Source organism: Pseudoliparis swirei, chromosome 23 (assembly GCF_029220125.1).
Source record: "Pseudoliparis swirei isolate HS2019 ecotype Mariana Trench chromosome 23, NWPU_hadal_v1, whole genome shotgun sequence".
In the NCBI taxonomy this organism is placed as follows: Eukaryota; Metazoa; Chordata; class Actinopteri; order Perciformes; family Liparidae; genus Pseudoliparis; species Pseudoliparis swirei.
In genome coordinates, this window is record NC_079410.1 from 23695136 (window position 1) to 23722635 (window position 27500).

At 48.2% G+C, this 27500-nt stretch overlaps 2 protein-coding genes across 2 annotated transcripts in view; both read left to right on the forward strand.

The window, feature by feature from the left end:
* LOC130189278 (junction plakoglobin-like) overlaps positions 1-16114 on the forward strand; it is a 59467-nt gene extending 43353 nt beyond the window's left edge. Inside the window, exons 13-14 of the mRNA XM_056408058.1 lie at positions 14664-15680; positions 15998-16114. Coding sequence (XP_056264033.1) covers positions 14664-15680; positions 15998-16114 — 1134 coding nt within the window. The remainder of the gene's footprint in view (positions 1-14663; positions 15681-15997) is intronic.
* LOC130189279 (F-box/LRR-repeat protein 16-like) lies at positions 1310-27135 on the forward strand. Its single transcript, XM_056408059.1, has 3 exons — positions 1310-1555; positions 25437-26151; positions 27124-27135. The coding sequence occupies exons 2-3, from the start codon at positions 25444-25446 to the stop codon at positions 27133-27135; spliced, it is 720 nt and encodes a 239-aa protein (XP_056264034.1). The 5' UTR covers positions 1310-1555; positions 25437-25443.
* Positions 27136-27500: the final 365 nt, after the last annotated feature.

Here is a 27500-nt window from a genome sequence, read left to right on the forward strand (position 1 = left end):
CAATGCTAACTGTGATGGTCAATGCTAACCACATGTTACAATGCTAACTGTGATGGTCAATGCTCACCACATGTTACAATGCTAACTGTGATGGTCAATGCTAACCACATGTTACAATGCTAACTGTGATGGTCAATGCTAACCACATGTTACAATGCTAACTGTGATGGTCAATGCTCACCACATGTTACAATGCTAACTGTGATGGTCAATGCTCACCACATGTTACAATGCTAACTGTGATGGTCAATGCTCACCACATGTTACAATGCTAACTGTGATGGTCAATGCTCACCACATGTTACAATGCTAACTGTGATGGTCAATGCTAACCACATGTTACAATGCTAACTGTGATGGTCAATGCTAACCACATGTTACAATGCTAACTGTGATGGTCAATGCTCACCACATGTTACAATGCTAACTGTGATGGTCAATGCTCACCACATGTTACAATGCTAACTGTGATGGTCAATGCTAACCACATGTTACAATGCTAACTGTGATGGTCAATGCTCACCACATGTTACAATGCTAACTGTGATGGTCAATGCTCACCACATGTTACAATGCTAACTGTGATGGTCAATGCTAACCACATGTTACAATGCTAACTGTGATGGTCAATGCTAACCACATGTTACAATGCTAACTGTGATGGTCAATGCTCACCACATGTTACAATGCTAACTGTGATGGTCAATGCTCACCACATGTTACAATGCTAACTGTGATGGTCAATGCTCACCACATGTTACAATGCTAACTGTGATGGTCAATGCTAACCACATGTTACAATGCTAACTGTGATGGTCAATGCTCACCACATATTACAATGCTAACTGTGATGGTCAATGCTAACCACATGTCACAATGCTAACTGTGATGGTCAATGCTAACCACATGTTACAATGCTAACTGTGATGGTCAATGCTCACCACATGTCATGTCTCATGTCCATGTTTTCAGGAACAGAGTGTTGACATGTTGGTGTTCTAACAGTGAAGTTCATCCTCATGTCAACTCTCTGATGTTCAGAGGCTCAGGAGGACCACGTGGTACACTCACTACTGTCATGCATGTTCAATTTCACTTGTTAATACACGCATCTCATGATATGATATTTAAATCACACGCACACACGCACGCGCACGCGCGCGCGCTGTGCTGGCTGCAGGATCCCCGGGTTACGTAAGGAGCAGACGGAGCTGCTGCTCCATCCTATCGCTTTAAATGAGACGGAGCTGCTCCGCTCTGCGTGCGTGCGTGCGCGCGCCTGTGTGTGTGTGTGGAGGACGGAGACATTACGGGAAAAGAGAGGGCCACGGTGCTGTGGAGGAGGCGATCTAAACACAACACCGGGCGCAGCCGCGCACCGGAGCCCGTCCGACTCTCGTGGTTCTGGACCTGGATGCGGTTCTGCTCTCGGGGCTCGGTCGGCGCATCGCGAGCAGCTCTAACGGGCCGGGCCGCCGCCGCTCCACGGCTCGCTCCCCGCCGGGACGGAACCACCGACAGGACCATGGAGTAAGAGAGAGGATTCATCCGAGAGGTGAGGGATGCTGCGGGGAGAGGGCCGGGAGGAGGCTGCGGCCATGGCGGAGGGGTGTGTGTGTGTGTGTGTGTGTGTGTGTGTGTGTGTGTGTGGGTCTGGGCTCGTAATGGATGACGGGGAGCAGCATCCTCACTGCGGGGCCGAGGATGCTGCTTTGTGCGCGCGGCCTTCGGGGAGCCGGAGCCGCATCGAGCTGCGTGTGTTATTTGCAAACACGATGACGTCAGCGTTCCTCTCAGTGACGCAACATCTGTCGCTCTGGTTTGGTGACGTCACAGGTGTTTTCATTGGTTCATAGTGTGGACCAGCACAGCTGGACTCGTGGAGACGTTGGGCTCCTCTAGATGTATGTGACGTGAAGTAAACACACGTGGGGGGGGGGGGGGCAAGATGGCGACCCGTGTGTGTTCATAGCATCTTATTGTCACCACGTCGCATGTCTGATTGATGCATCACACTTACAATATGTACACAAAGATTATTAGTTCTGCTTATCTCTAAAAGTAGACACATTTTATTTTAAAAGAGCGATATTTAAAGTCCAGAGCAGCAGCTCTGTGGATGAGGCTCAACGGTCTGGTCCTCTAGCAGCTTTACAACCAGCCTCACCTGGGGGCACAGGAGCAGGACCAGGTACATTATAGTATAGATAACAGATACATAATGGTATAAACAACAGATAAATAACAGATACATAGTCGTATAAATAACCGATACAAATAGTATAAACAACAGATAAATAACAGATACATAATCGTATAAATAACCGATACAAATAGTATAAACAACAGATAAATAACAGATACATAATCGTATAAATAACCGATACAAATAGTATAAATAACAGATACATAATAGTATAAACAACAGATAAATAACAGATACATAATCGTATAAATAACCGATACAAATAGTATAAATAACAGATAAATAATATCATAGATTAAAAAATAAAAATAGTATAAATAACCGATACAAATAGTATAAACAACAGATACATAATAGTATAAATAATAGATAAAAATAGCATAAATAACAGATAAAAATAGTATAAATAACAGTATATATAACAGATAAATAACAGATAAATATAGTATAAGCAACAGATAAATAACAGATAAATATCAGATAATAATAGTATAAATAACAGATACTAAAAGTATAAACAACAGATAATAATAGTACAAATAACAGATAATAAAAGTATAAATAACAGATAATAATAGTATAAATAACAGATAATAATAGTATAAAAACAGATAATAATAGTATAAATAACAGATACAAATAGTATAAATAACAGATAATAATAGTATATATTACAGATAAATAACAGATACAAATAGTATAAACAGATAATAATTGTATAAATAACAGATAATAATAGTAGAAATAACAGATAAAAATAGTAGAAATAACAGATAAATAACAGATCAATAATATCATAAATAATAGATACAAAATAGTATAAATAACAGATACATAATAGTATAAACAACAGATAAAAATAGTATAAATAACAGATAATAATAGTATATATAACAGATAAATAACAGATAAATATAGTATAAGCAACAGATAATAATAGTATAAATAACAGATAATAATAGTATAAATAACAGATACTAAAAGTATAAATAACAGATAATAATAGTACAAATAACAGATAATAAAAGTATAAATAACAGATAAATAACAGTTAATAATAGTATAAATAACAGATACTAATAGTATAAAAAACAGATAATAATAGTATAAAACAGATAAAAATAGTATAAATAACAGATAATAATAGTATAAATAACAGATAAATAACAGATACAAATAGTATAAACAACAGATAAATAACAGATACAAATAGTATAAACAACAGATACAAATACTATAAATAACAGATAATAATAGTATAAATAACAGATAATAATTGTATAAATAACAGATACTAATAGTATAAATAAGATAATAATAGTATAAATAACAGATAATAGTATAAATTACAGATAATAATAGTATAAATAACAGATAATAATCCTGGTATGAGTATAACCTTATATAGAGTGAACTGTGGGGGAAGGCCGGCTGTATGGCGTGAGTAGATAGCACCCTGCTGCACCATTAAGCTCAGCCTGACTCCTCCCTCTGGGAACACAGCCACGCCCCCTTTCACCTGAGCAGCCCACCTGACCAGCAGCCTGAGGTTTAGGGGAGAGGGTCACATGGCTCCAGACTCCAGGCTCCCGGTCACATGGCTCCAGGCTCTAGGTTACAGGTTACAGGTTCCAGGTTACAGGTTACAGGCTCCAGGTTACAGGTTACTGTTAGGGGATGAGTGTTGTGGAGGACCCAAACGCACGCAACACAGTAGCTTCAGAATCAACCTCAGGATTTTATTAACCTGAATGCACAAACCAAAAATAAGAAACAAACAAATCTCAACACGGGGAGAACTGGCAGTCTCACTCCAAAATCGGGAGGGCAACTCCACCGAGCCTGTGAAGTCGGGAGGGAAACTCAACCGAGCCTGTGCGCTGCTGCTGAACCACAGGCTTTACCGGAACGACCTGACAGCGCGCCAGAGAAAGACATGGGCTGTGTCTACTACCGCACACTTTACGAAGTACACTGCAATACAGTGCACTACAATTCAGTGCACTGTATTGCGTCGCTGATAAGTGCTGTCTCAAATGGAACACTTACGTTAAACACTTGGCGGAAGTGACGGACGCAAATCTGTTCACGGCACCCGCGAAATTAAGCCGGGAGTGACGTACGCAATTCTGCTTGCGATACCCGCGAAACTTAAAGTGACAAAATGAATGCACTTCTTGCCCTTTTTGTGTCCCTTGTTTACCCCTTTCTCCACCCCATGTGGAAACTGCGATACCTCCACAATCGCGGCAGGAGCCTCCGTGGTCTACCGCTTGTGCTACCGTAGCCATCTCGTCTGCCATTGTTTTAGAAATAAAATGAAAAGCTGGCGAAAGGGCTCCTCCTCTTCCGCTACGTCGCCAAGATGGCGGCCGCTTAGTGCGAGTAGTGTCCATCGTTTTACATTTTTTGCCCGTTTGCAGTGCACCATCCGGGTACTTTCAGTGCACTGAATTCTGCTGGTTTTTTCAGTGGCGCACTTCGAACACTGAAAGTCAGTGCTCAAGTGCGCGGTAGTAGACACAGCCAAGGTCCTTATAACCACTGCTGGTGATTACCCAAACTCATCACAGCTGGTCCAACGGAAGCGGGCGTGGCAGTGGGCGGAAACCGGGGGTGGATACTGTATACAGACAACACCACACAGACAGAAGGGAAACAAGACAGGGGAATCACACACTAGGAGCAGACAGGAACCCTAACAGTTACAGGCTCCAGGCTCTAGGTTACAGGTTACATGCTTCATGTGGTGGACTTCAGGAGGAAGGCGACAGCTCCTCCACCTCTGAGTGTCCTGGGAGTGGACGTGGACATGGTGGAGGAGGACCAGTACCTGGTGGAGGAGGACCAGTACCTGGTGGAGGAGGACCAGTACCTGGTGGAGGAGGACCAGTACCTGGGCGTCTCCATCGACAGCCAACTGAACTGGAAGGCCAACATCAACGCTGTGTACAAGAAGGGGAGGAGTCAACTCTTTTTCCTGAGGAAGCTTCGATCCTTCAACGTGTGCAGCAAGATGCTGGAGTTATTCTACCAGTCGGTTGTGGCCAGTGTGCTGCACTTTGCCATTGTCTGCTGGGGAGCAGCATCGAGGTGACAGGCTCCATCATCGTTACAAACTGGTTACAGGTTCAGGTTACAGGTTGCAGGTTACAGGCTGTCCAGGTTACAGGTTACAGGCTTCTCCAGGTTACAGGTTACAGGCTTCAGGTTACAGGCTCCAGGTTACAGGTTACAGGCTCCAGGCTCCAGGTTACAGGTTACAGGCTTCAGGTTACAGGCTCCAGGTTACAGGTTACAGGTTACAGGCTCCAGGTTACAGGTTACAGGTTACAGGCTACAGGTTACAGGCTCCAGGTTACAGGTTACAGGTTACAGGCTTCAGGTTACAGGCTTCAGGTTACAGGTTACAGGTTACAGGTTACAGGCTCCAGGTTACAGGCTTCAGGTTACAGGTTACAGGTTACAGGCTTCAGGTTACAGGCTTCAGGTTACAGGCTCCAGGTTACAGGTTACAGGCTTCAGGTTACAGGCTCCAGGCTACAGGTTACAGGTTACAGGTTACAGGTTACAGGCTCCAGGTTACAGGTTACAGGCTCCAGGTTACAGGCTACAGGTTACAGGCTTCAGGTTACAGGCTCCAGGTTACAGGTTACAGGCTTCAGGTTACAGGTTACAGGCTTCAGGTTACAGGTTACAGGCTTCAGGTTACAGGTTACAGGCTTCAGGTTACAGGTTACAGGCTACAGGCTTCAGGTTACAGGTTACAGGCTCCAGGCTTCAGGTTACAGGTTACAGGTTACAGGTTACAGGCTTCAGGTTACAGGTTACAGGCTTCAGGTTACAGGTTACAGGCTCCAGGTTACAGGTTACAGGCTTCAGGTTACAGGCTCCAGGTTACAGGTTACAGGTTACAGGTTACAGGTTACAGGCTCCAGGTTACAGGTTACAGGTTACAGGTTACAGGCTCCAGGTTACAGGTTACAGGTTACAGGCTCCAGGTTACAGGTTACAGGCTCCAGGTTACAGGCTCCAGGTTACAGGCTTCAGGTTACAGGTTACAGGCTTCAGGTTACAGGCTTCAGGTTACAGGCTCCAGGTTACAGGTTACAGGCTTCAGGTTACAGGCTCCAGGTTACAGGTTACAGGCTTCAGGTTACAGGTTACAGGTTACAGGTTACAGGCTTCAGGTTACAGGCTTCAGGTTACAGGTTACAGGTTACAGGCTTCAGGTTACAGGCTTCAGGTTACAGGTTACAGGCTTCAGGTTACAGGTTACAGGCTTCAGGTTACAGGCTTCAGGTTACAGGTTACAGGCTTCAGGTTACAGGCTCCAGGTTACAGGCTTCAGGTTACAGGTTACAGGTTACAGGCTTCAGGTTACAGGTTACAGGTTACAGGCTTCAGGTTACAGGTTACAGGCTTCAGGTTACAGGCTTCAGGTTACAGGCTTCAGGTTACAGGCTTCAGGTTACAGGTTACAGGTTACAGGTTACAGGCTTCAGGTTACAGGTTACAGGCTTCAGGTTACAGGCTCCAGGCTCCAGGCTTCAGGTTACAGGTTACAGGCTCCAGGTTACAGGTTACAGGTTACAGGCTTCAGGTTACAGGCTTCAGGTTACAGGCTCCAGGTTACAGGTTACAGGTTACAGGTTACAGGCTCCAGGTTACAGGTTACAGGCTTCAGGTTACAGGTTACAGGCTTCAGGTTACAGGCTTCAGGTTACAGGTTACAGGCTCCAGGTTACAGGTTACAGGTTACAGGTTACAGGCTCCAGGTTACAGGTTACAGGTTACAGGTTACAGGCTCCAGGTTACAGGTTACAGGTTACAGGCTCCAGGTTACAGGTTACAGGCTTCAGGTTACAGGTTACAGGTTACAGGTTACAGGTTACAGGCTTCAGGTTACAGGCTCCAGGTTACAGGTTACAGGCTTCAGGTTACAGGTTACAGGCTTCAGGTTACAGGTTACAGGCTTCAGGTTACAGGCTCCAGGTTACAGGTTACAGGTTACAGGTTACAGGCTTCAGGTTACAGGTTACAGGTTACAGGTTACAGGTTACAGGCTTCAGGTTACAGGATACAGGTTACAGGTTACAGGTTACAGGCTTCAGGTTACAGGTTACAGGTTACAGGCTTCAGGTTACAGGTTACAGGTTACAGGCTTCAGATTACAGGCTTCAGGTTACAGGCTACAGGTTTCAGGTTACAGGTTACAGGCTTCAGGTTACAGGCTTCAGGTTACAGGCTTCAGGTTACAGGCTCCAGGCTCCAGGTTACAGGCTTCAGGTTACAGGTTACAGGCTTCAGGTTACAGGCTCCAGGTTACAGGTTACAGGCTTCAGGTTACAGGTTACAGGTTACAGGTTACAGGCTCCAGGTTACAGGCTACAGGTTACAGGCTTCAGGTTACAGGCTTCAGGTTACAGGTTACAGGTTACAGGCTTCAGGTTACAGGCTTCAGGTTACAGGCTTCAGGTTACAGGTTACAGGCTTCAGGTTACAGGCTTCAGGTTACAGGCTTCAGGTTACAGGCTCAGGTTACAGGCTTCAGGTTACAGGCTCCAGGTTACAGGCTTCAGGTTACAGGCTTCAGGTTACAGGTTACAGGCTTCAGGTTACAGTTTACAGGTTACAGGCTTCAGGTTACAGGTTACAGGCTTCAGGCTCAGGTTACAGGCTTACAGGTTACAGGCTTCAGGTTACAGGCTCAGGTTACAGGCTTACAGGTTACAGGCTCCAGGTTACAGGCTCAGGTTACAGGCAGGTTACAGGCTTCAGGTTACAGGTTACAGGCTTCAGGTTACATGCTTCAGGTTACAGGTTACAGGCTTCTTACAGGCTCAGGTTACAGGCTTACAGGTTAGGTTACAGGCTTCAGGTTACAGGCTCCAGGTTACAGGTTACAGGCTCCAGGTTACAGGTTACAGGCTTCAGGTTACAGGCTCCAGGTTACAGGTTACAGGTTACAGGCTCCAGGTTACAGGTTACAGGTTACAGGCTACAGGCTTCAGGTTACAGGCTTCAGGTTACAGGTTACAGGCTTCAGGTTACAGGCTTCAGGTTACAGGTTACAGGTTACAGGCTACAGGTTACAGGCTCCAGGTTACAGGCTCCAGGTTACAGGTTACAGGCTCCAGGTTACAGGTTACAGGCTTCAGGTTACACAGGTTACAGGCTTCAGGTTACAGGTTACAGGCTTCAGGTTACAGGCTTCAGGTTACAGGCTTCAGGTTACAGGTTACAGGCTTCAGGTTACAGGTTACAGGCTTCAGGTTACAGGCTCCAGGTTACAGGTTACAGGTTACAGGCTCCAGGTTACAGGTTACAGGCTCCAGGTTACAGGTTACAGGCTTCAGGTTACAGGTTACAGGCTTCAGGTTACAGGCTTCAGGTTACAGGCTTCAGGTTACAGGCTCCAGGTTACAGGTTACAGGTTACAGGCTTCAGGTTACAGGCTTCAGGTTACAGGCTCCAGGTTACAGGTTACAGGCTTCAGGTTACAGGTTACAGGCTTCAGGTTACAGGTTACAGGTTACAGGCTTCAGGTTACAGGTTACAGGCTTCAGGTTACAGGCTCCAGGTTACAGGCTTCAGGTTACAGGTTACAGGCTTCAGGTTACAGGCTTCAGGTTACAGGTTACAGGCTTCAGGTTACAGGTTACAGGTTACAGGCTTCAAGGCCCAGGTTACAGGTTACAGGCTCCAGGTTACAGGCTTCAGGTTACAGGTTACAGGCTCCAGGTTACAGGTTACAGGCTTCAGGTTACAGGCTTCAGGTTACAGGTTACAGGCTTCAGGTTACAGGCTTCAGGTTACAGGTTACAGGTTACAGGCTTCAGGTTACAGGTTACAGGCTTCAGGTTACAGGTTACAGGTTACAGGTTACAGGCTTCAGGTTACAGGTTACAGGTTACAGGCTTCAGGTTACAGGCTCCAGGTTACAGGTTACAGGCTTCAGGTTACAGGTTACAGGCTTCAGGTTACAGGCTTCAGGTTACAGGTTACAGGCTTCAGGTTACAGGCTTCAGGTTACAGGCTTCAGGTTACAGGCTTCAGGTTACAGGTTACAGGTTACAGGCTTCAGGTTACAGGTTACAGGCTACAGGCTTCAGGTTACAGGTTACAGGCTTCAGGTTACAGGCTTACAGGCTTCAGGTTACAGGCTTACAGGCTCCAGGTTACAGGCTTCAGGTTACAGGTTACAGGTTACAGGCTCCAGGTTACAGGTTACAGGCTTCAGGTTACAGGTTACAGGTTACAGGCTTCAGGTTACAGGCTTCAGGTTACAGGTTACAGGTTACAGGCTTCAGGTTACAGGTTACAGGCCAGTTACAGGCTCAGGTTACAGGTTACAGGCTTCAGGTTACAGGCTTCAGGTTACAGGCTTCAGGTTACAGGTTACAGGCTTCAGGTTACAGGCTCCAGGTTCCAGGTTACAGGTTACAGGTTACAGGCTTCAGGTTACAGGCTCCAGGTTACAGGTTACAGGCTACAGGTTACAGGTTACAGGCTCCAGGTTACAGGCTTCAGGTTACAGGCTACAGGCTACAGGTTACAGGCTACAGGTTACAGGCTACAGGTTACAGGTTACAGGTTACAGGCTTCAGGTTACAGGTTACAGGCTCCAGGTTACAGGTTACAGGCTACAGGTTACAGGTTACAGGTTACAGGCTTCAGGTTACAGGTTACAGGCTTCAGGTTACAGGCTTCAGGTTACAGGCTCCAGGTTACAGGTTACAGGCTTCAGGTTACAGGTTACAGGTTACAGGCTCCAGGTTACAGGCTTCAGGTTACAGGTTACAGGTTACAGGCTTCAGGTTACAGGTTACAGGCTTCAGGTTACAGGTTACAGGTTACAGGTTACAGGCTTCAGGTTACAGGCTTCAGGTTACAGGTTACAGGTTACAGGTTACAGGTTACAGGCTCCAGGTTACAGGCTTCAGGTTACAGGTTACAGGTTACAGGTTACAGGCTTCAGGTTTCAGGTTACAGGCTCCAGGTTACAGGTTACAGGTTACAGGCTTCAGGTTACAGGCTACAGGCTACAGGTTACAGGCTACAGGTTACAGGCTACAGGTTACAGGTTACAGGCTTCAGGTTACAGGTTACAGGTTACAGGCTACAGGTTACAGGTTACAGGCTCCAGGCTCCAGGCTACAGGTTACAGGCTACAGGTTACAGGCTCCAGGTTACAGGTTACAGGCTCCAGGTTACAGGCTACAGGCTTCAGGTTACAGGCTTCAGGTTACAGGCTCCAGGCTCCAGGTTACAGGCTTCAGGTTACAGGTTACAGGTTCCAGGCTCCAGGTTACAGGTTACAGGCTTCAGGTTACAGGCTCCAGGTTACAGGTTACAGGTTACAGGTTACAGGCTTCAGGTTACAGGCTTCAGGTTACAGGTTACAGGCTTCAGGTTACAGGCTCCAGGTTACAGGTTACAGGCTTCAGGTTACAGGTTACAGGTTACAGGCTTCAGGTTACAGGCTCAGGTTACAGGTTACAGGCTTCAGGTTACAGGTTACAGGTTACAGGCTTCAGGTTACAGGCTCCAGGTTACAGGTTACAGGTTACAGGCTTCAGGTTACAGGCTCCAGGTTACAGGCTCCAGGTTACAGGTTACAGGTTACAGGCTTCAGGTTACAGGTTACAGGTTACAGGTTACAGGCTTCAGGTTACAGGCTTCAGGTTACAGGTTACAGGTTACAGGCTTCAGGTTACAGGTTACAGGCTTCAGGTTACAGGTTACAGGCTTCAGGTTACAGGCTTCAGGTTACAGGTTACAGGCTTCAGGTTACAGGCTCCAGGTTACAGGTTACAGGTTACAGGCTTCAGGTTACAGGCTCCAGGTTACAGGTTACAGGTTACAGGTTACAGGTTACAGGCTCCAGGTTACAGGTTACAGGTTACAGGCTACAGGTTACAGGCTTCAGGTTACAGGCTCCAGGTTACAGGCTCCAGGTTACAGGTTACAGGCTCCAGGTTACAGGTTACAGGCTTCAGGTTACAGGCTACAGGTTACAGGCTTCAGGTTACAGGCTCCAGGTTACAGGCTTCAGGTTACAGGCTCCAGGTTACAGGTTACAGGCTTCAGGTTACAGGTTACAGGCTTCAGGTTACAGGTTACAGGTTACAGGTTACAGGCTTCAGGTTACAGGCTTCAGGTTACAGGCTTCAGGTTACAGGCTTCAGGTTACAGGTTACAGGTTACAGGTTACAGGCACCAGGTTACAGGCTTCAGGTTACAGGCTTCAGGTTACAGGCTCCAGGTTACAGGTTACAGGCTTCAGGTTACAGGCTCCAGGTTACAGGTTACAGGCTCCAGGCTACAGGTTACAGGCTTCAGGTTACAGGCTACAGGTTACAGGCTTCAGGTTACAGGCTTCAGGTTACAGGCTCCAGGTTACAGGTTACAGGCTTCAGGTTACAGGCTCCAGGTTACAGGTTACAGGCTTCAGGTTACAGGCTTCAGGTTACAGGCTTCAGGTTACAGGTTACAGGTTACAGGCTTCAGGTTACAGGCTTCAGGTTACAGGTTACAGGCTTCAGGTTACAGGCTTCAGGTTACAGGTTACAGGCTTCAGGTTACAGGTTACAGGTTACAGGCTTCAGGTTACAGGTTACAGGCTTCAGGTTACAGGCTTCAGGTTACAGGTTACAGGCTTCAGGTTACAGGCTTCAGGTTACAGGCTTCAGGTTACAGGCTCCAGGTTACAGGTTACAGGCTTCAGGTTACAGGTTACAGGTTACAGGCTTCAGGTTACAGGTTACAGGCTTCAGGTTACAGGCTTCAGGTTACAGGCTCCAGGCTCCAGGTTACAGGCTTCAGGTTACAGGTTACAGGCTCCAGGTTACAGGTTACAGGCTTCAGGTTACAGGCTTCAGGTTACAGGCTTCAGGTTACAGGCTCCAGGTTACAGGTTACAGGTTACAGGCTTCAGGTTACAGGCTTCAGGTTACAGGCTCCAGGTTACAGGCTTCAGGTTACAGGCTTCAGGTTACAGGTTACAGGCTTCAGGTTACAGGCTTCAGGTTACAGGTTACAGGCTTCAGGTTACAGGTTACAGGCTTCAGGTTACAGGCTTCAGGTTACAGGTTACAGGTTACAGGCTTCAGGTTACAGGCTCCAGGTTACAGGTTACAGGCTTCAGGTTACAGGTTACAGGCCCAGGTTACAGGCCCAGGTTACAGGCCCCCCAGGTTACAGGCTCCAGGTTACAGGCTTCAGGTTACAGGTTACAGGTTACAGGTTACAGGCTTCAGGTTACAGGCTTCAGGTTACAGGTTACAGGTTACAGGCTTCAGGTTACAGGCTTCAGGTTACAGGTTACAGGCAGGTTACAGGCTCCAGGTTACAGGTTACAGGCTACAGGTTACAGGTTACAGGCTCCAGGTTACAGGTTACAGGTTGGTTACAGGTTACAGGCTCAGGTTACAGGCTTCAGGTTACAGGCTTCAGGTTACAGGTTACAGGTTACAGGCTCCAGGTTACAGGTTACAGGCTTGGTTACAGGTTACAGGTTACAGGCCTGTGTCAGGTTACAGGTTACAGGTTACAGGTTACAGGTTACAGGCTTCAGGTTACAGGCTTCAGGTTACAGGTTACAGGTTACAGGCTTCAGGTTACAGGCTTCAGGTTACAGGTTACAGGTTACAGGCTTCAGGTTACAGGTTACAGGTTACAGGCTTCAGGTTACAGGTTACAGGCTTCAGGTTACAGGTTACAGGCTTCAGGTTACAGGCTCCAGGTTACAGGTTACAGGTTGGGCTCAGGTACAGGTTACAGGCTCAGGTTACAGGTTACAGGCCCAGGTTACAGGCTTCAGGTTACAGGCCCAGGTTACAGGTTACAGGTTACAGGTTACAGGTTACAGGCCTGTGTTACAGGCCCAGGTTACAGGATACAGGGTCCAGGTTACAGGCTCCAGGTTACAGGTTACAGGCTCCAGGTTACAGGTTACAGGCTTCAGGTCACAGGCTTCAGGTGTCACAGGCCCAGGTTACAGGTCACAGGCCAGGTTACAGGCTTCAGTGTCACAGGTCACAGGTCACAGGCCTTGTGTCACAGGTTACAGGCCCAGGTTACAGGTTACAGGCCCAGGTCACAGGCTTCAGGTTACAGGTTACAGGCCCAGGTTACAGGTCACAGGCCCAGGTCACAGGTTACAGGTTACAGGCTTCAGGTTACAGGTTACAGGCTTCAGGTTACAGGCTTCAGGTTACAGGCTTCAGGTTACAGGTTACAGGCTTCAGGTTACAGTTTACAGGTTACAGGCTTCAGGTTACAGGTTACAGGCTTCAGGTTACAGGCTCCAGGTTACAGGTTACAGGTTACAGGTCACAGGTTACAGGCCCAGGTCACAGGTCAGGTTCAGGCTTACAGGTTACAGGCCACAGGTTACAGGTTACAGGCCTTCAGGTTACAGGTTACAGGTTACAGGTTACAGGCTTCAGGTGTCACAGGCTTCAGGTTACAGGTTGGGTCACAGGCTTCCAGGTTACAGGCCCAGGTCACAGGTCAGGTTACAGGCTCAGGTTACAGGCTTCAGGTTACAGGTCACAGGTTACAGGTTACAGGCTTCAGGTCACAGGTTACAGGCCCAGGTCACAGGCTTCACAGGCCAGGTTACAGGGTCACAGGTCACAGGCTTCAGGTTACAGGTTACAGGCTTCAGGTTACAGGCTCCAGGTTACAGGCTTCAGGTTACAGGCTTCAGGTTACAGGTTACAGGCTTCAGGTTACAGGTTACAGGTTACAGGTTACAGGCTTCAGGTTACAGGTTACAGGTTACAGGTTACAGGCTCCAGGCTACAGGTTACAGGTTACAGGCTACAGGTTACAGGCTTCAGGTTACAGGCTCCAGGTTACAGGTTACAGGCTCCAGGTTACAGGTTACAGGTTACAGGCTTCAGGTTACAGGTTACAGGCTTCAGGCTACAGGTTACAGGCTTCAGGTTACAGGTTACAGGTTACAGGCTTCAGGCTACAGGTTACAGGTTACAGGCTTCAGGTTACAGGTTACAGGCTTCAGGTTACAGGTTACAGGCTCCAGGTTACAGGTTACAGGCTTCAGGTTACAGGTTACAGGCTACAGGTTACAGGCTTCAGGTTACAGGTTACAGGTTACAGGCTTCAGGTTACAGGCTCCAGGTTACAGGAAGTGCCATTGGGAAGGAGACCAGGTCGAGGCCAGGGGCTGGATGCAGGAAGCAGGGGCAAGGACCCAGGACCCAGGACCCAGGACCAGCATCAGACCTCGTCAGGTCCGATGGACCCTCTGAGAAGTCACGAAGACTCTGGAGAGGAAGCAGCGTTAATAATGTGTGATGGAGAGATGGAGATTCATCCATAAGGAGAGAGAGAAGGACAACAAAGCAGAGACATCTTAAAGCATCAAGTTAGATGTCACTGCTGCTATCATGGACATCCTGGAGATGAAAAACAACCATGGTCCCAGAATGGAGCCCTGTGGTACCACAAGGTACCTCCATGTGGACTGGGCCTCACCAATGGAGCCCTGTGGTACCACACGGTACCTCCATGTGGACTGGGCCTCACCAATGGAGCCCTGTGGTACCACACGGTACCTCCATGTGGACTGGGCCTCACCAATGGAGCTCTGTGGTACCACACGGTACCTCCATGTGGACTGGGCCTCACCAATGGAACCCTGTGGTACCACACGGTACCTCCATGTGGACTGGGCCTCACCAATGGATCTCTGTGGTACCACACGGTACCTCCATGTGGACTGGGCCTCACCAATGGAGCTCTGTGGTACCACACGGTACCTCCATGTGGACTGGGCCTCACCAATGGAGCCCTGTGGTACCACACGGTACCTCCATGTGGACTGGGCCTCACCAATGGAGCCCTGTGGTACCACAGGGTACCTCCATGTGGACTGGGCCTCACCAATGGATCTCTGTGGTACCACAGGGTACCTCCATGTGGACTGGGCCTCACCAATGGAGCCCTGTGGTACCACACGGTACCTCCATGTGGACTGGGCCTCACCAATGGAGCTCTGTGGTACCACAGGGTACCTCCATGTGGACTGGGCCTCACCAATGGAGCTCTGTGGTACCACACGGTACCTCCATGTGGACTGGGCCTCACCAATGGAGCCCTGTGGTACCACACGGTACCTCCATGTGGACTGGGCCTCACCAATGGAGCTCTGTGGTACCACAGGGTACCTCCATGTGGACTGGGCCTCACCAATGGAGCTCTGTGGTACCACACGGTACCTCCATGTGGACTGGGCCTCACCAATGGAGCCCTGTGGTACCACACGGTACCTCCATGTGGACTGGGCCTCACCAATGGAGCCCTGTGGTACCACACGGTACCTCCATGTGGACTGGGCCTCACCAATGGAGCTCTGTGGTACCACAGGGTACCTCCATGTGGACTGGGCTTCACCAATGGAGCCCTGTGGTACCACACGGTACCTCCATCTGGACTGGGCCAAGTAGGCTTTACATGTTGTGAGTGGAACAAACAGGAAGGAGAGGCAGGACGTGGACATGGTCTCTTCCACGTCTTCGGCTCTCTGACTCAGTAAACGACGTAGCAGACCGGATCCAAGCCGAGGCTAGACCTGGTCTTGTTAGACGAAGCATCGGAGTTTGTTCCTGCTGAATGTTGATTGAATTCTTCAGTTCTTCAATTGACTGATTGAGGTTATCAATATGGAGTGTATGAGTCAGATGTGTCCAGAGGAACAAAGTCAAGGTCTAAACTCACAAGCACACTATCACTGTGTTGGTGGGTCCTGGTTCCTGACAGATACCGTACCAGGGTGTAGAAACCAAGACGTCCTCAGATGAGCTCACACACAGGGACAAGGGAGACGGACTCACATACCTGGATCAGAACGAGCAGCACGTTGGGGTTTGGGATTAAAGGCTGCGGAAACACACATAATTAGAGTATTAGTCAGCAGCTTAATCAATCATTTAGAAAGTAATTAGTTACAGCCGTAGCTGTGATTTTTAGTATTATTATAATTAAAATAATAATAAAAACAATAATAAGGATTAAAATAATTATTATTATAATAACAAAGTTATAGTTATAATAATAATACAAATAATTAGGATATTATTATTATTATTTTAATAATAATAATACTACTACAAATTATTATAATATTAATGATAAAAGCAATTTAAACCATAATAATAATAATAATATTAATAATGATTATAATGATACTAATAATTATTTGTATTATTATTATTCTAATAATAATACAAATAATAATAATGATCATCTCCTGAACGCATCATCTCACTCTTCCGGTAAGCTCCGGTTGCTCAGCAGCTCATGACTTCTTCTTCTCTCCCTCCCGCTCCTCTTGCTCAGTGTGTCTCATGTATAGTTATCCCTCTGCCTCCCTTAATGAGAACCATACATGGAACAAGTGTAGTTTATTTGCTAGGTTGGAGGCAGGTCTAAGTGGGTTAGATGCACGGCTCCGCGCTATCGAAGCTCAGACAGCTATGCTAGTTAGCCCGCCCTCTCCCGTAGTCGGCGCGGAGCTACAGTCAGCTGATAGCTGTTAGCAGACAGACGAATTGTTTAGCCGAATGTCGTCTTTCAACCGCTGGCTGTCGAGGTGCCCAGAGAATAATGTGGGCTACGTAGACAACTGGAAGACTTTCTGGGGAAAGCCTGATGAGGAGAGACGGCATTCATCCCACGTTGGACGGAGCGCGTCTCGTTTCTGCAAACATAACCAAGTTGATCAACGGACAGCCGTATCCATGACAACCCAGGGTTAATGTCATAAAGCAGAAACAGAGGAGCCCCACGCCCCTCACCCAGTGTCCCCCATAGCACATCCTCTCGGGCCTCCCCCCTCTCACCCAGTGTCCCCCATAGCATCCCCCGGGCCTCCCCTCTCACCCAGTGTCCCCATAGCACATCCTCCCCGGCCTCCCCTCTCACCCAGTGTCCCCATAGCACATCCTCCCCGGGCCTCCCCTCTCACCCAGTGTCCCCATAGCACATCCTCCCGGGCCTCCCTCTCACCCAGTGTCCCCATAGCACATCCCTCCCGGGCCTCCTCTCACCCAGTGTCCCCATAGCACATCCCTCCCGACCTCCCTCTCACCCAGTGTCCCCATAGCACATCCCCCGGCCTCCCTCTCACCCAGTGTCCCCATAGCACATCCTCCCGGGCCTCCCTCTCACCCAGTGTCCCCATAGCACACCCCTCCCCGGGCCTCCTCTCACCCAGTGTCCCCATAGCACACCCCTCCCCGGGCCTCCTCTCACCCAGTGTCCCCATAGCACACCCCTCCCCGGGCCTCCCCTCTCACCCAGTGTCCCCATAGCACATCCCTCCCCAGGGCCTCCCCTCTCACCCAGTGTCCCCATAGCACACCCTCCGGGGCCTCCTCTCACCCAGTGTCCCCCATAGCACATCCCTCCCGGGCCTCCTCTCACCCAGTGTCCCCATAGCACATCCCTCCCGGGCCTCCTCTCACCCAGTGTCCCCATAGCACATCCCTCCCGGGCCTCCCCTCACCCAGTGTCCCCATAGCACACCTCCCCGGGCCTCCCTCTCACCCAGTGTCCCCATAGCACATCCTCCCCGGGCCTCCCCCCTCACCCAGTGTCCCCATAGCATACCCTCCCCGGGCCTCCCTCTCACCCAGTGTCCCCATAGCACCCCTCCCCGGGGCCTCCTCTCACCCAGTGTCCCCATAGCACATCCCTCCCCTGAGGCCTCCCTCTCACCCAGTGTCCCCCATAGCACCTCCCTCCCCCGGGGCCTCCCCCCTCTCACCCAGTCCCTCCCAGAGCTCCATAGAGACTGCGTCTGTCCCACGGCCACTTCAACTTAAATGAATTCTATCAAAAGAAAGCAGAAGATGAGTCGTACACAATAACCTTATTCAAGTTAACACCATTATTTCAGCAGTGCAACAAAACAGGACTATTAAATGTGGTCTCCTAAATATTAGATCTCTCTCATCTAATGCTGTGTTACTAAATGATTTAATATCAGATAATATCAGATGCAACGAGCTCAGTCGCACCTGGATGGAACCGGTGTCTCTGTGAGAGTCACTTTCTTTGACTTCTCCAGTGCATTTAACACCATCCAGCCACTGCTGCTGAGTGAGAAGCTGCGGGTGGCCGGTGTGGACGCGTCCACCATCTCCTGGATCACTGACTACCTCACAGGCAGACCACAGTTTGTCAGAATGGGGCGTGTGCTGTCTGGAACGGTGGTCAGTGATGCTGGAGCCCCACAGGGAACTGTTCTGTCTCCCTTCCTCTTCACCCTGTACACCAGTGACTTCCAGTACAACACGGAGTCATGCCATCTGCAGAAGTACTCTGATGATTCTGCAGTGGTCGGGTGTATTAGGTATGGACGGGAGGAGGAGTACAGGGCAGTGGTGAGTGACTTTGTAAAGTGGGTCGATGAGAACCACCTGCGGCTGAACGTGGCCAAGACCAGAGAGATGGTGGTGGACTTCAGGAGGAAGGCGACAGCTCCTACACCTGAGTGTCCTGGGAGTGGATGTGGACATGGTGGAGAGCAAGTACCTGGGCGTCTCCATCGACAGCCGACTGAACTGAAGGCCAACATCAACGCTGTGTACAAGAAGGGGATGAGTCGACTCTTTTCCTGAGAAAGCTTCGATCCTTCAACGTGTGCAGCAAGATGCTGGAGTTATTCTACCAGTCGGTTGTCGCCAGTGTGCTGCACTTTGCCATTGTCTGCTGGGGGAGCAGCATCGGAGCCGGTGACACCAGCCGTCTTAACAAACTGGTTAGGAAGGCTGGCTCCATCATCGGCTGCCAGCTGGAGCACCTGGAACAGGTGGTGGAGAGGAGGTCGTTGAAGAAACTGGTGTCCATATTGGACAACCCGACCACCCTCTCCACCACCTCCTACAGGGACAGAGGAGTACTTTCTCCAAATGTCTCCTCACGCTCCGCTGCCACAAGGACAGATACAGGAGAACATTCCTGCCGACGGCTATGAGGCTCTACAACAGTTCACCTCTTGCCAGATCACCCTAACCCTTCTTATATTTGTGTTTTTTATTTTTATTTTTATTCTTGTGTGTTGCTGCTACTGGCTCGACAAATTTCCCCTTGGGGATTAATAAAGTATATATCTATCTATCTATCTATCTAATCACATTGATTTATGTTGCCTAACTGAAACCTGGCTGAGCCATGAAGAATATGTCTGCCTGAATGAATCGACTCCTCCAAGTCATATTAATACTCACATTCCTCGAGGCACCGGTCGAGGAGGTGGAGTAGCAGCCATCTTTGAATCGAGCCTATTAATTAATCCCAAACCAAAATTACACTACACCTCATTTGAAAGCCTTGTTCTTAGTCTTTCACATCCAACCTGGAAAACACTACAGCCAATTCTATTTGTGATTTTGTACCGGCCACCAGGTCCATATTCAGAGTTTATATCTGAATTTTCAGAATTTATATCAAGTTTGGTTCTTAAAACTGATAAAGTTATTATTGTAGGAGATTTTAATATCCATGTGGATATTGATAATGATTGCCTTAGTGCTGCATTCATCTCCTTGTTGGACTCGATTGGCTTCTGTCAGAGAGTACAGAAACCCACTCACAGCTTTGGCCACACGCTTGATCTTGTTCTTACTTATGGCGTTGACATTGAGCATTTGAACGTCTTCCCACAGAACTCTTCTGTCAGACCACAACCTCATAACTTTGAATTTATACTACCGGAGTGTACTCCGTTAGTCAAAAGTTTCTACACCAGATGTCTAACTGACAGTGCTGTAGCTAAATTTAAAGAAGCGATTCCTTCTGCATTTGATTCGATACCACGCCCCAATATACCAGAGGACTCCTGGACTAACTTTAGTCCGTCCCAGATTGATCATCTTGTTGACAGTGCCACAGGCTCACTGAGAATGACACTGACCTGATAGCCCTCTGAAGAAGAAGACAGTGAGGAAGAGGAGGTTTGCTCCTGGTATAACCCTCAGACCCGCAAACTAAAGCAACGTCACGTAAAGCTTGAACGATATGGCGTTCAACTAATCTCAAGAATCCCGCTTAGTTTGGCGTAGATAGTCTTAAACTTATAAGAAGGCCCTCCGTTATGCCAGAGCAGCCTATTACTCATCAGTAATAGAAAAAATAAAACAACCCCAGGTTTCTCTTCAGCACTGTAGCCAGGCTGACAGAGAGTCACAGCTCTGTGGGAGCCGAGCATTCCTATAGACCTCAGTGGTAATGACTTCATGAACTGAAAAGATTTTAACTATTAGGGACAAGATTAATAATCTCTTGCCCTTAACCAGTGCCAATCTGTCCTCAAGTGGAATGGCCTTGGAAACCGCTGTATGCCCTGGTGTATATTTGGAGGGCTTTTCTCCCATCAACCGTGACCAATTATCTTCAACGGTTTCTACTTCGAACACGTCTACCTGTCTCTTGGACCCCATCCCGACGAGGCTGCTTAAAGACGTTTTGCCTTTAATTGGCAGCTCTCTATTAGCAGGGCTCTCAAGTCTCACGCATTGAGCGTGAGACTCATGCAATTCGGTCTCATCTCACGCACTCCCGCCACACATCGAATTCCTCACGCTGAAAAAACCTCTCGGCTATTTAATGCTTGAATGCAGGGGTGCTCAATACGCCGATCGATTGTTCCGCTGCAGAGCTCCGACGCCGGTCTGCGCGCATTGGGATGAAGCAAAAAAATAGTCAACAACTTTTCTCGGAGTAGAAATAGTCACTAGAAATAGTCACTAACCCTAACCCTAACCCCCCCCCCCCCCCCCGTCAACAACTCTTTTCGGCTCGATGCCGGCGCGCGCAACGGTCAGCTGTATCGGGTGCTGATGGAAATCTCACGCTTGCCTGTCTTCAAAACTTGAGAGCCCTGCTATTAGATATTATCAATGTGTCTCTGCTAACAGGCCACGTACCACATTCTTTCAAAGTGGCTGTTATTAAACCTCTCCTGAAGAAGCCCACTCTGGATCCAGAGGTGTTGGCTAACTACAGACCGATCTCTAACCTCCCCTTCCTCTCCAAGATCCTTGAGAAAGTGGTCGCAAATCAGTTGTGTGACTTTCTACATCATAATAGTTTATTTGAGGAGTTTCAGTCAGGATTTAGAAAACACCACAGCACCGAGACAGCACTGGTGAAAATTACAAATGACCTCTTAATGGCAGCAGATAAAGGACTCCTCTCTGTCCTGGTCTTGTTAGACCTTAGTGCTGATAGAGGACTCCTCTCTGTACTGGTCTAGTTAGACCTTAGTGCTGATAGAGGACTCATCTCTGTACTGGTCTTGTTAGACCTTAGTGCTGATAGAGGACTCCTCTCTGTACTGGTCTTGTTAGACCTTAGTCCTGATAGAGGACTCATCTCTGTACTGGTCTTGTTAGACCTTAGTGCTGATAGAGGACTCCTCTCTGTACTGGTCTTGTTAGACCTTAGTCCTGATAGAGGACTCATCTCTGTACTGGTCTAGTTAGACCTTAGTGCTGCATTCGACACCATTGATCATGACATCCTGTTACAGAGACTGGAGCAGTCGATTGGCATTTCAGGCACGGCACGAAGTTGGTTTAAATCCTATTTATCAGATCGATCTCAGTTTGTATTTGTAAACGATGATGCCTCGATAACCACCAACGTTAGTCACGGAGTTCAAGATTCAAGATGTTTTATTTGTCACATACACACACAGGGTGTGCAGTGAAATGAAAGTGGCAATGCTCAGCAGGAATGTGCAAGGGCAACAAGTACACACTATTTACAATAAAAAACAACACAATATTTACAGTAAGTGTGTGTGTGTGTGTGTGTGTGTGCCTAAGAGGGGCAGTTGTGTGGGTCTATGTGGGGGTCCTGGTGAGGTCGGAGTTCACAGTCCTGATGGCCTGAGGAAAGAAACTCCGTCTCAGTCTCTCTGTTCTGCAGCGTGACTACGGAGGCGCCTGCCTGACCGCAGCAGCTGAAACAGTCTGTTGTTGGGGTGGTGAGGATCCTTCATGATCCTGCCGGCTCTGGTTCTGCACCTCCTGGTGTACAAGTCCTGCAGGGTGCCGAGTGTAGTTCCAATAGTGCGCTCAGCCGAACGCACTACTCTCTGCAGAGCCTTCCTGTCCTGAGCGGAGCAGTTGCCAAACCAGGCTGTGATGCTTCCTGTCAGGACGCCTCTACAGCTCCAGAGTAGAAGGACTGAAGGATCCTCTGGGAAACTTTAAATTTCCTCAGCTGCCTGAGGTGGTAGAGGCGCTGCCTTGCCTTTCTCACCAGAGTGTCTGTGTTTGTTGACCATGTCAGATCCTCGGTGATGTGGACTCCCAGGTATTTATACCCGCCACCCTCCACAGTAGTCCTGCTAATCCCCAGTGGTGAGTACGCCCTCTGTTGTTGTACCTCCTAAAGTCCACAATCAGCTCCTTAGTTTTGGTGACATTCATGATGAGGCTGTTGTCCTGGCACCAGAGTGACAGATCAGCAACTTCCTCCAGGTAGGCCTTCTCGTCGCTGTCGGAGATCAGGCCCACCACCACTGTGTCATCCGCAAACTTGATGATGGTGTTGGAGCTGAACCTGGCCACACAGTCATGTGTACAGGGAGTACAGTAGGGGCTGAGGACGCAACCCTGGGGGATCCTGTGTTCAGGGTGAGGATTTGAGGTGTGTCTGCCCACCCTGACCACCTGTGGCCTGGCGGTCAGGAAGTCCAGGATCCAAGCACACAGGGGGTGTTCAGTCCCAGCTCAATCAGCTTGCCGGCCAGTCTGGAGGGGACTATGGTGTTGAAAGCTGAACTATAATCAATGAACAGCAGCCTCACATAGCCCCCCCTCTGGCTGTCCAGATGAGAGAGTGTGGTGTGCAGCACCTGGGAGACAGCATCATCCGTGGATCTGTTTGGGCGATAAGCAAACTGCAGCGGGTCCATGGAGGAAGGGAGGAAGGCGCAGATGTAGTCCTTTATCAGCCTCTCAAAGCATTTCATGACCACCGAGGTGAGGGCCACCGGTCGGTAGTCATTCATACATGCTGGAGAAGCATTCTTGGGCACAGGGACAATAGTGGATCTCTTGAAGCAGGAGATCCACTATTGTCCCTGTGCCCAAGAATGCTTCTCCAAGGTTCTGTGCTTGGACCAATTTTATTTACCTTATACATGCTGCCTTTGGGCCATATTATCAGGAAACAATACATAAACTTTCATTGCTATACAGATGATACTCAACTATATCTATCGATAAAACCAGAGGAAACCAACCAACTAAGTAAAATTCAAGCATGTCTTAAAGACATAAAAACATGGATGACCTGCAACTTCTTGATGTTAAACTCAGACAAAACCGAAGTAATTTTACTCGGCCCTGAGCACCTCAGAGATCAATTATCTGGTGATGTGGTTTCTGTAGACGGCATTGCTCTAGCATCCAACACCACTATAAAGAATCTTGGCGTTATCTTTGATCGGGACTTGTCCTTTAACTCCACCTGAAGAACATCTCAAGGACTGCATTGTTTCATCTACTTAATATTTAAACAATCAGGCACATCTTGTCTCAAAAAGATTCAGAAAAACTGGTTCACGTTCATACTTCGAGACTGGATTCCTGCAACTCCTTATTATCAGGCTGCTCTAATAAGTCTCTTAGGTCCCTCCAGTTGATCCAGAATGCTGCAGCTCGTGTTCTCACTAAAACTAAGAAAAGAGATCACATCACTCCTGCACTAGCTGCTCTGCACTGGCTCCCAGTAAAATCAAGAATCACTTTTAAAATTCTTCTCTTAACATACAAAGCCTTGATTGGTGATGCACCATCATATCTTAAGGAGCTTGTAGTACCATATTGCCCCACTAGAGAGCTGCCTCACTAAATGCGGGACTATTTGTAGTTCCTAGAGTCTTAAAAAGTAGAATGGGAGCCAGAGCCTTTAGTTATCAAGCTCCTCTTTTATGGAACCAGCTTCACCTTCAGTCCGGGAGGCAGACACAGTCACCTCGTTTAAGAGTAGACTGAAAACCTTCCTCTTTGACAGAGCTTATAGTTAGGGCTGAATCAGGTTCACCTGGTCCAGCCCCTTGATATGCTGCTATAGGCTTATAGCTGCCGGGGGACGTTTAGGATGCACTGAGCACCTATCTCCTCTTTTCTCTCCTTATGGACGCTTAGGATACACTGAGTACCTCTCTCCTCTCTCCTTATGGACGTTTAGGATGCACTGAGTACCTAGCTCCTCTTTTCTCTCCTTAGGGATGAATTTTCATCTCTCAATCACACGTTACTAACTCTGCTTTCTCCCCGAGTCCTTAGACTTCACGCCTCATGGGGTCATCGGACCCTATGAGACTATTATAGATCCTATCTGCTGATGGATCATCGAGGTCTGGGTCGTGGAATTCTGCTACTGACTACGCCACTATCCTGTTGAGACCTGCCCACTGTTGAGACTCGCCCACTCCTCCTCTCTAACTCCATCTGCCTGATGGATCGTGGAGGTCTCCATCGTGGAATATGCCTACTATGAACTATTCATACACTCTGTCATATTCATTGAATGTATTTTAACTCTAATCTGTCCTTCTGGTCACATGACATCTATTGTTCTGTCCATCCTGGAGAGGGATCCTCCTCTGTTGCTCTCCTGAAGGTTTCTTCCCCCTTTTTTTCCCCCTGAAGGGTTATTTGGGAGTTTTTCCTGGTCCGATGTGAGGTTTTGGGGCAGGGATGTCTATGTGTACAGATTGTAAAGCACTCCGAGACAAATTTGTAATTTGTGAAATTGGGCTATTCAAATAAACTGAATTGAATTGAATTGAATCTGCGTTGCAAGTTCTGATAAAGTTACGAAGTCAAGAAGTTCATTCTTTAAACTTATAAATAGTTCCCAGAGTAACTTTGGGTTAATAAAGTTTGGTTGATTATCCTCAACAGACTTGGCCGCTGTTTAAAGAGAACTCCAACGCTTCTCAAGCTCAGAAGCAGTGTGGGACTTTAAAAGTAATTCTGTTGCTGTCTGAGGAGTTATGATACTTCAGGTGACATCTCCTCAGATTCCAATGAATTCGCTCTGCCATTGATTTCAAGTTAAATGTTTTAGTATATAATCTCCTCTCAAAGCACGAGAGTCTTTCCACTCTTCAGACACTTGATGCGCTCACTTGTGTTCAGTGTTTTATACTGTCTCACTCTTCTCTCCCCAGGTTCCCCATGTTGAACATGAGCACCCCCAGCGAGCTGAAGTCTCCCTGTGTGACTTGCAATGGTATGGTGAAGCTGCCCCCCAGCCAGCCCAACGGTCTCGGCAGTGCGAGCATCACCAAGGGGACCCCTGCTGCAAAGAACCGCCTATGCCAGTCCTCCTCGGTACCCTCCATCCTGCCTCCTCCACCGTCCTCCCTTCCCTACCACCACCACCATCACCTGGACGGCACTGGCATGACAAACTCAGCGGCGTCTCTCTTGGGCTCTGACATGGAGCCTGGGAAGCCTCTGGTGGGCTTGAAGCCGTCCATTCGTCAGCTTCCCCCTCTCAGCCTGTCCAAGCCCTTGCTGCTGGAGCGCCAGCTGGTCCTGGATGAGAAGCTGCTCAACCGGTTGCTCTGGTACTTCACTACAGCTGAGAAATGTGTGCTGGTGCAGGTATGCAAGACATGGCGCAAGGTGCTATACCAGCCCAAGTTCTGGGAGGGCGTGACACCCATCCTGCATGCCAAGGAGCTCTATACCCTCCTGCCCAATGGGGAGAAGGAGTTTGTCAGTCTGCAGGCCTTCGCCTTGCGGGGCTTCCAGTCCTTCTGCCTTGTGGGCGTCTCAGACCTGGACATTTGTGAATTCATCGACAACTACCCGCTGTCCAAGAAAGGTGTTCGCTCAGTCAGCCTCAAGAGGTCCACCATCACGGATGCCGGTTTGGAGGTGAGTCATGAAGTGTGTGAAACATAAAGAGGTGATTGGATGTGCATTGTCCCTGATCTGAGCTGGTTCTAAGGTCCACATAGCTGGGAGATCGAGTCCTTCCAGCTCTCTGTTACAGTCTCAGCATCAAGTAAGACAACGAGGTGGCGGCACAGATCAGGAACACATGTGAGCCACTGTATGGTTATTAGTGGAAGGAGACACATTCTTTCTGCTTTCTGATCCAAACCTAACACTTCCGACATAAGTTCCATTTCCCCAGTCCTACAACATCATATCATACTCACCACGTCCCTGATCTGACTCTAACACAAATACTGTCACTCATGTGTCACTCCCAACTTAACAAATACCTTTGCTTGGTAGGTGCCCCTTGGCATTTGATATGAACACACTGAGGCACCCTCTAGCGTCTGTGTGATGTGCATTAGCACTTTTACTAACTTTTACTAACTCCTAGAGCATCATAGGGGTATCTAGAGCATCATATGTAGAGCTAGAGCATCATAGGGGTATCTAGAGCATCATATGTAGAGTTAGAGCATCATAGCGGCATTGGGGTCATTAGAGCATCAAAGGGGTACCTACAACGCCATAAGGGTACTAAGAATGTTACAGGGTTAGGGGAACCTAGAGCATCATAGGGGTACCTAAAGCATCATAGGGGAACCTAGAGCATCATAGGGGTACCTAGAGCATCATAGGGGTACCTAAAGCATCATAGGGGTACCTAGAGCATCATATGGGTACCTAAAGCATCATATGGGTACCTAGAGCATCATATGGGTACCTAAAGCATCATATGGGTACCTAGAGCATCATAGGGGTATCTAGAGCATCATATGTAGACCTAGAGCATCATAGGGGTACCTAGAGCATCATAGGGGTACCAAGAGTCATGTGGAGACTCCTAACCCCAGCATGTCTCCATGTGCCTACGCTGTGTGAGTGTTAGTTACTCCTGGTGTGCAGGTGGAACCCTAGCCCCTCCCATCAGGGTATGATGTGGTGATAATGGCTGATATCATGAAGTGTTATGAGGACTACTCACGTGCAGCGTCTAAAGGTTCCAGTAGCCGGAGCCATGCACTGATTACAAAGAAAGTGTCAATGAGAAGAGGATGGCGTCAGGGTTAGGGTTAGGATGTGAGGATAAAGTGATGTTGGTGTCGCTCAAGGGAAAGTGAGAGAGACTCCTGCGAGCCGTGAAGGTTATTTCAGTCCTTCTTAATATTGATGTTATTCCTCTTCAGTGTGATCACGAGTGGGATGAGAGCTGAGTTCGAGACCAGAGAACAGAGTGTTACACCTGAGGTCCTTCAGTCTGCTCACTGGACAGCTGCATGTGG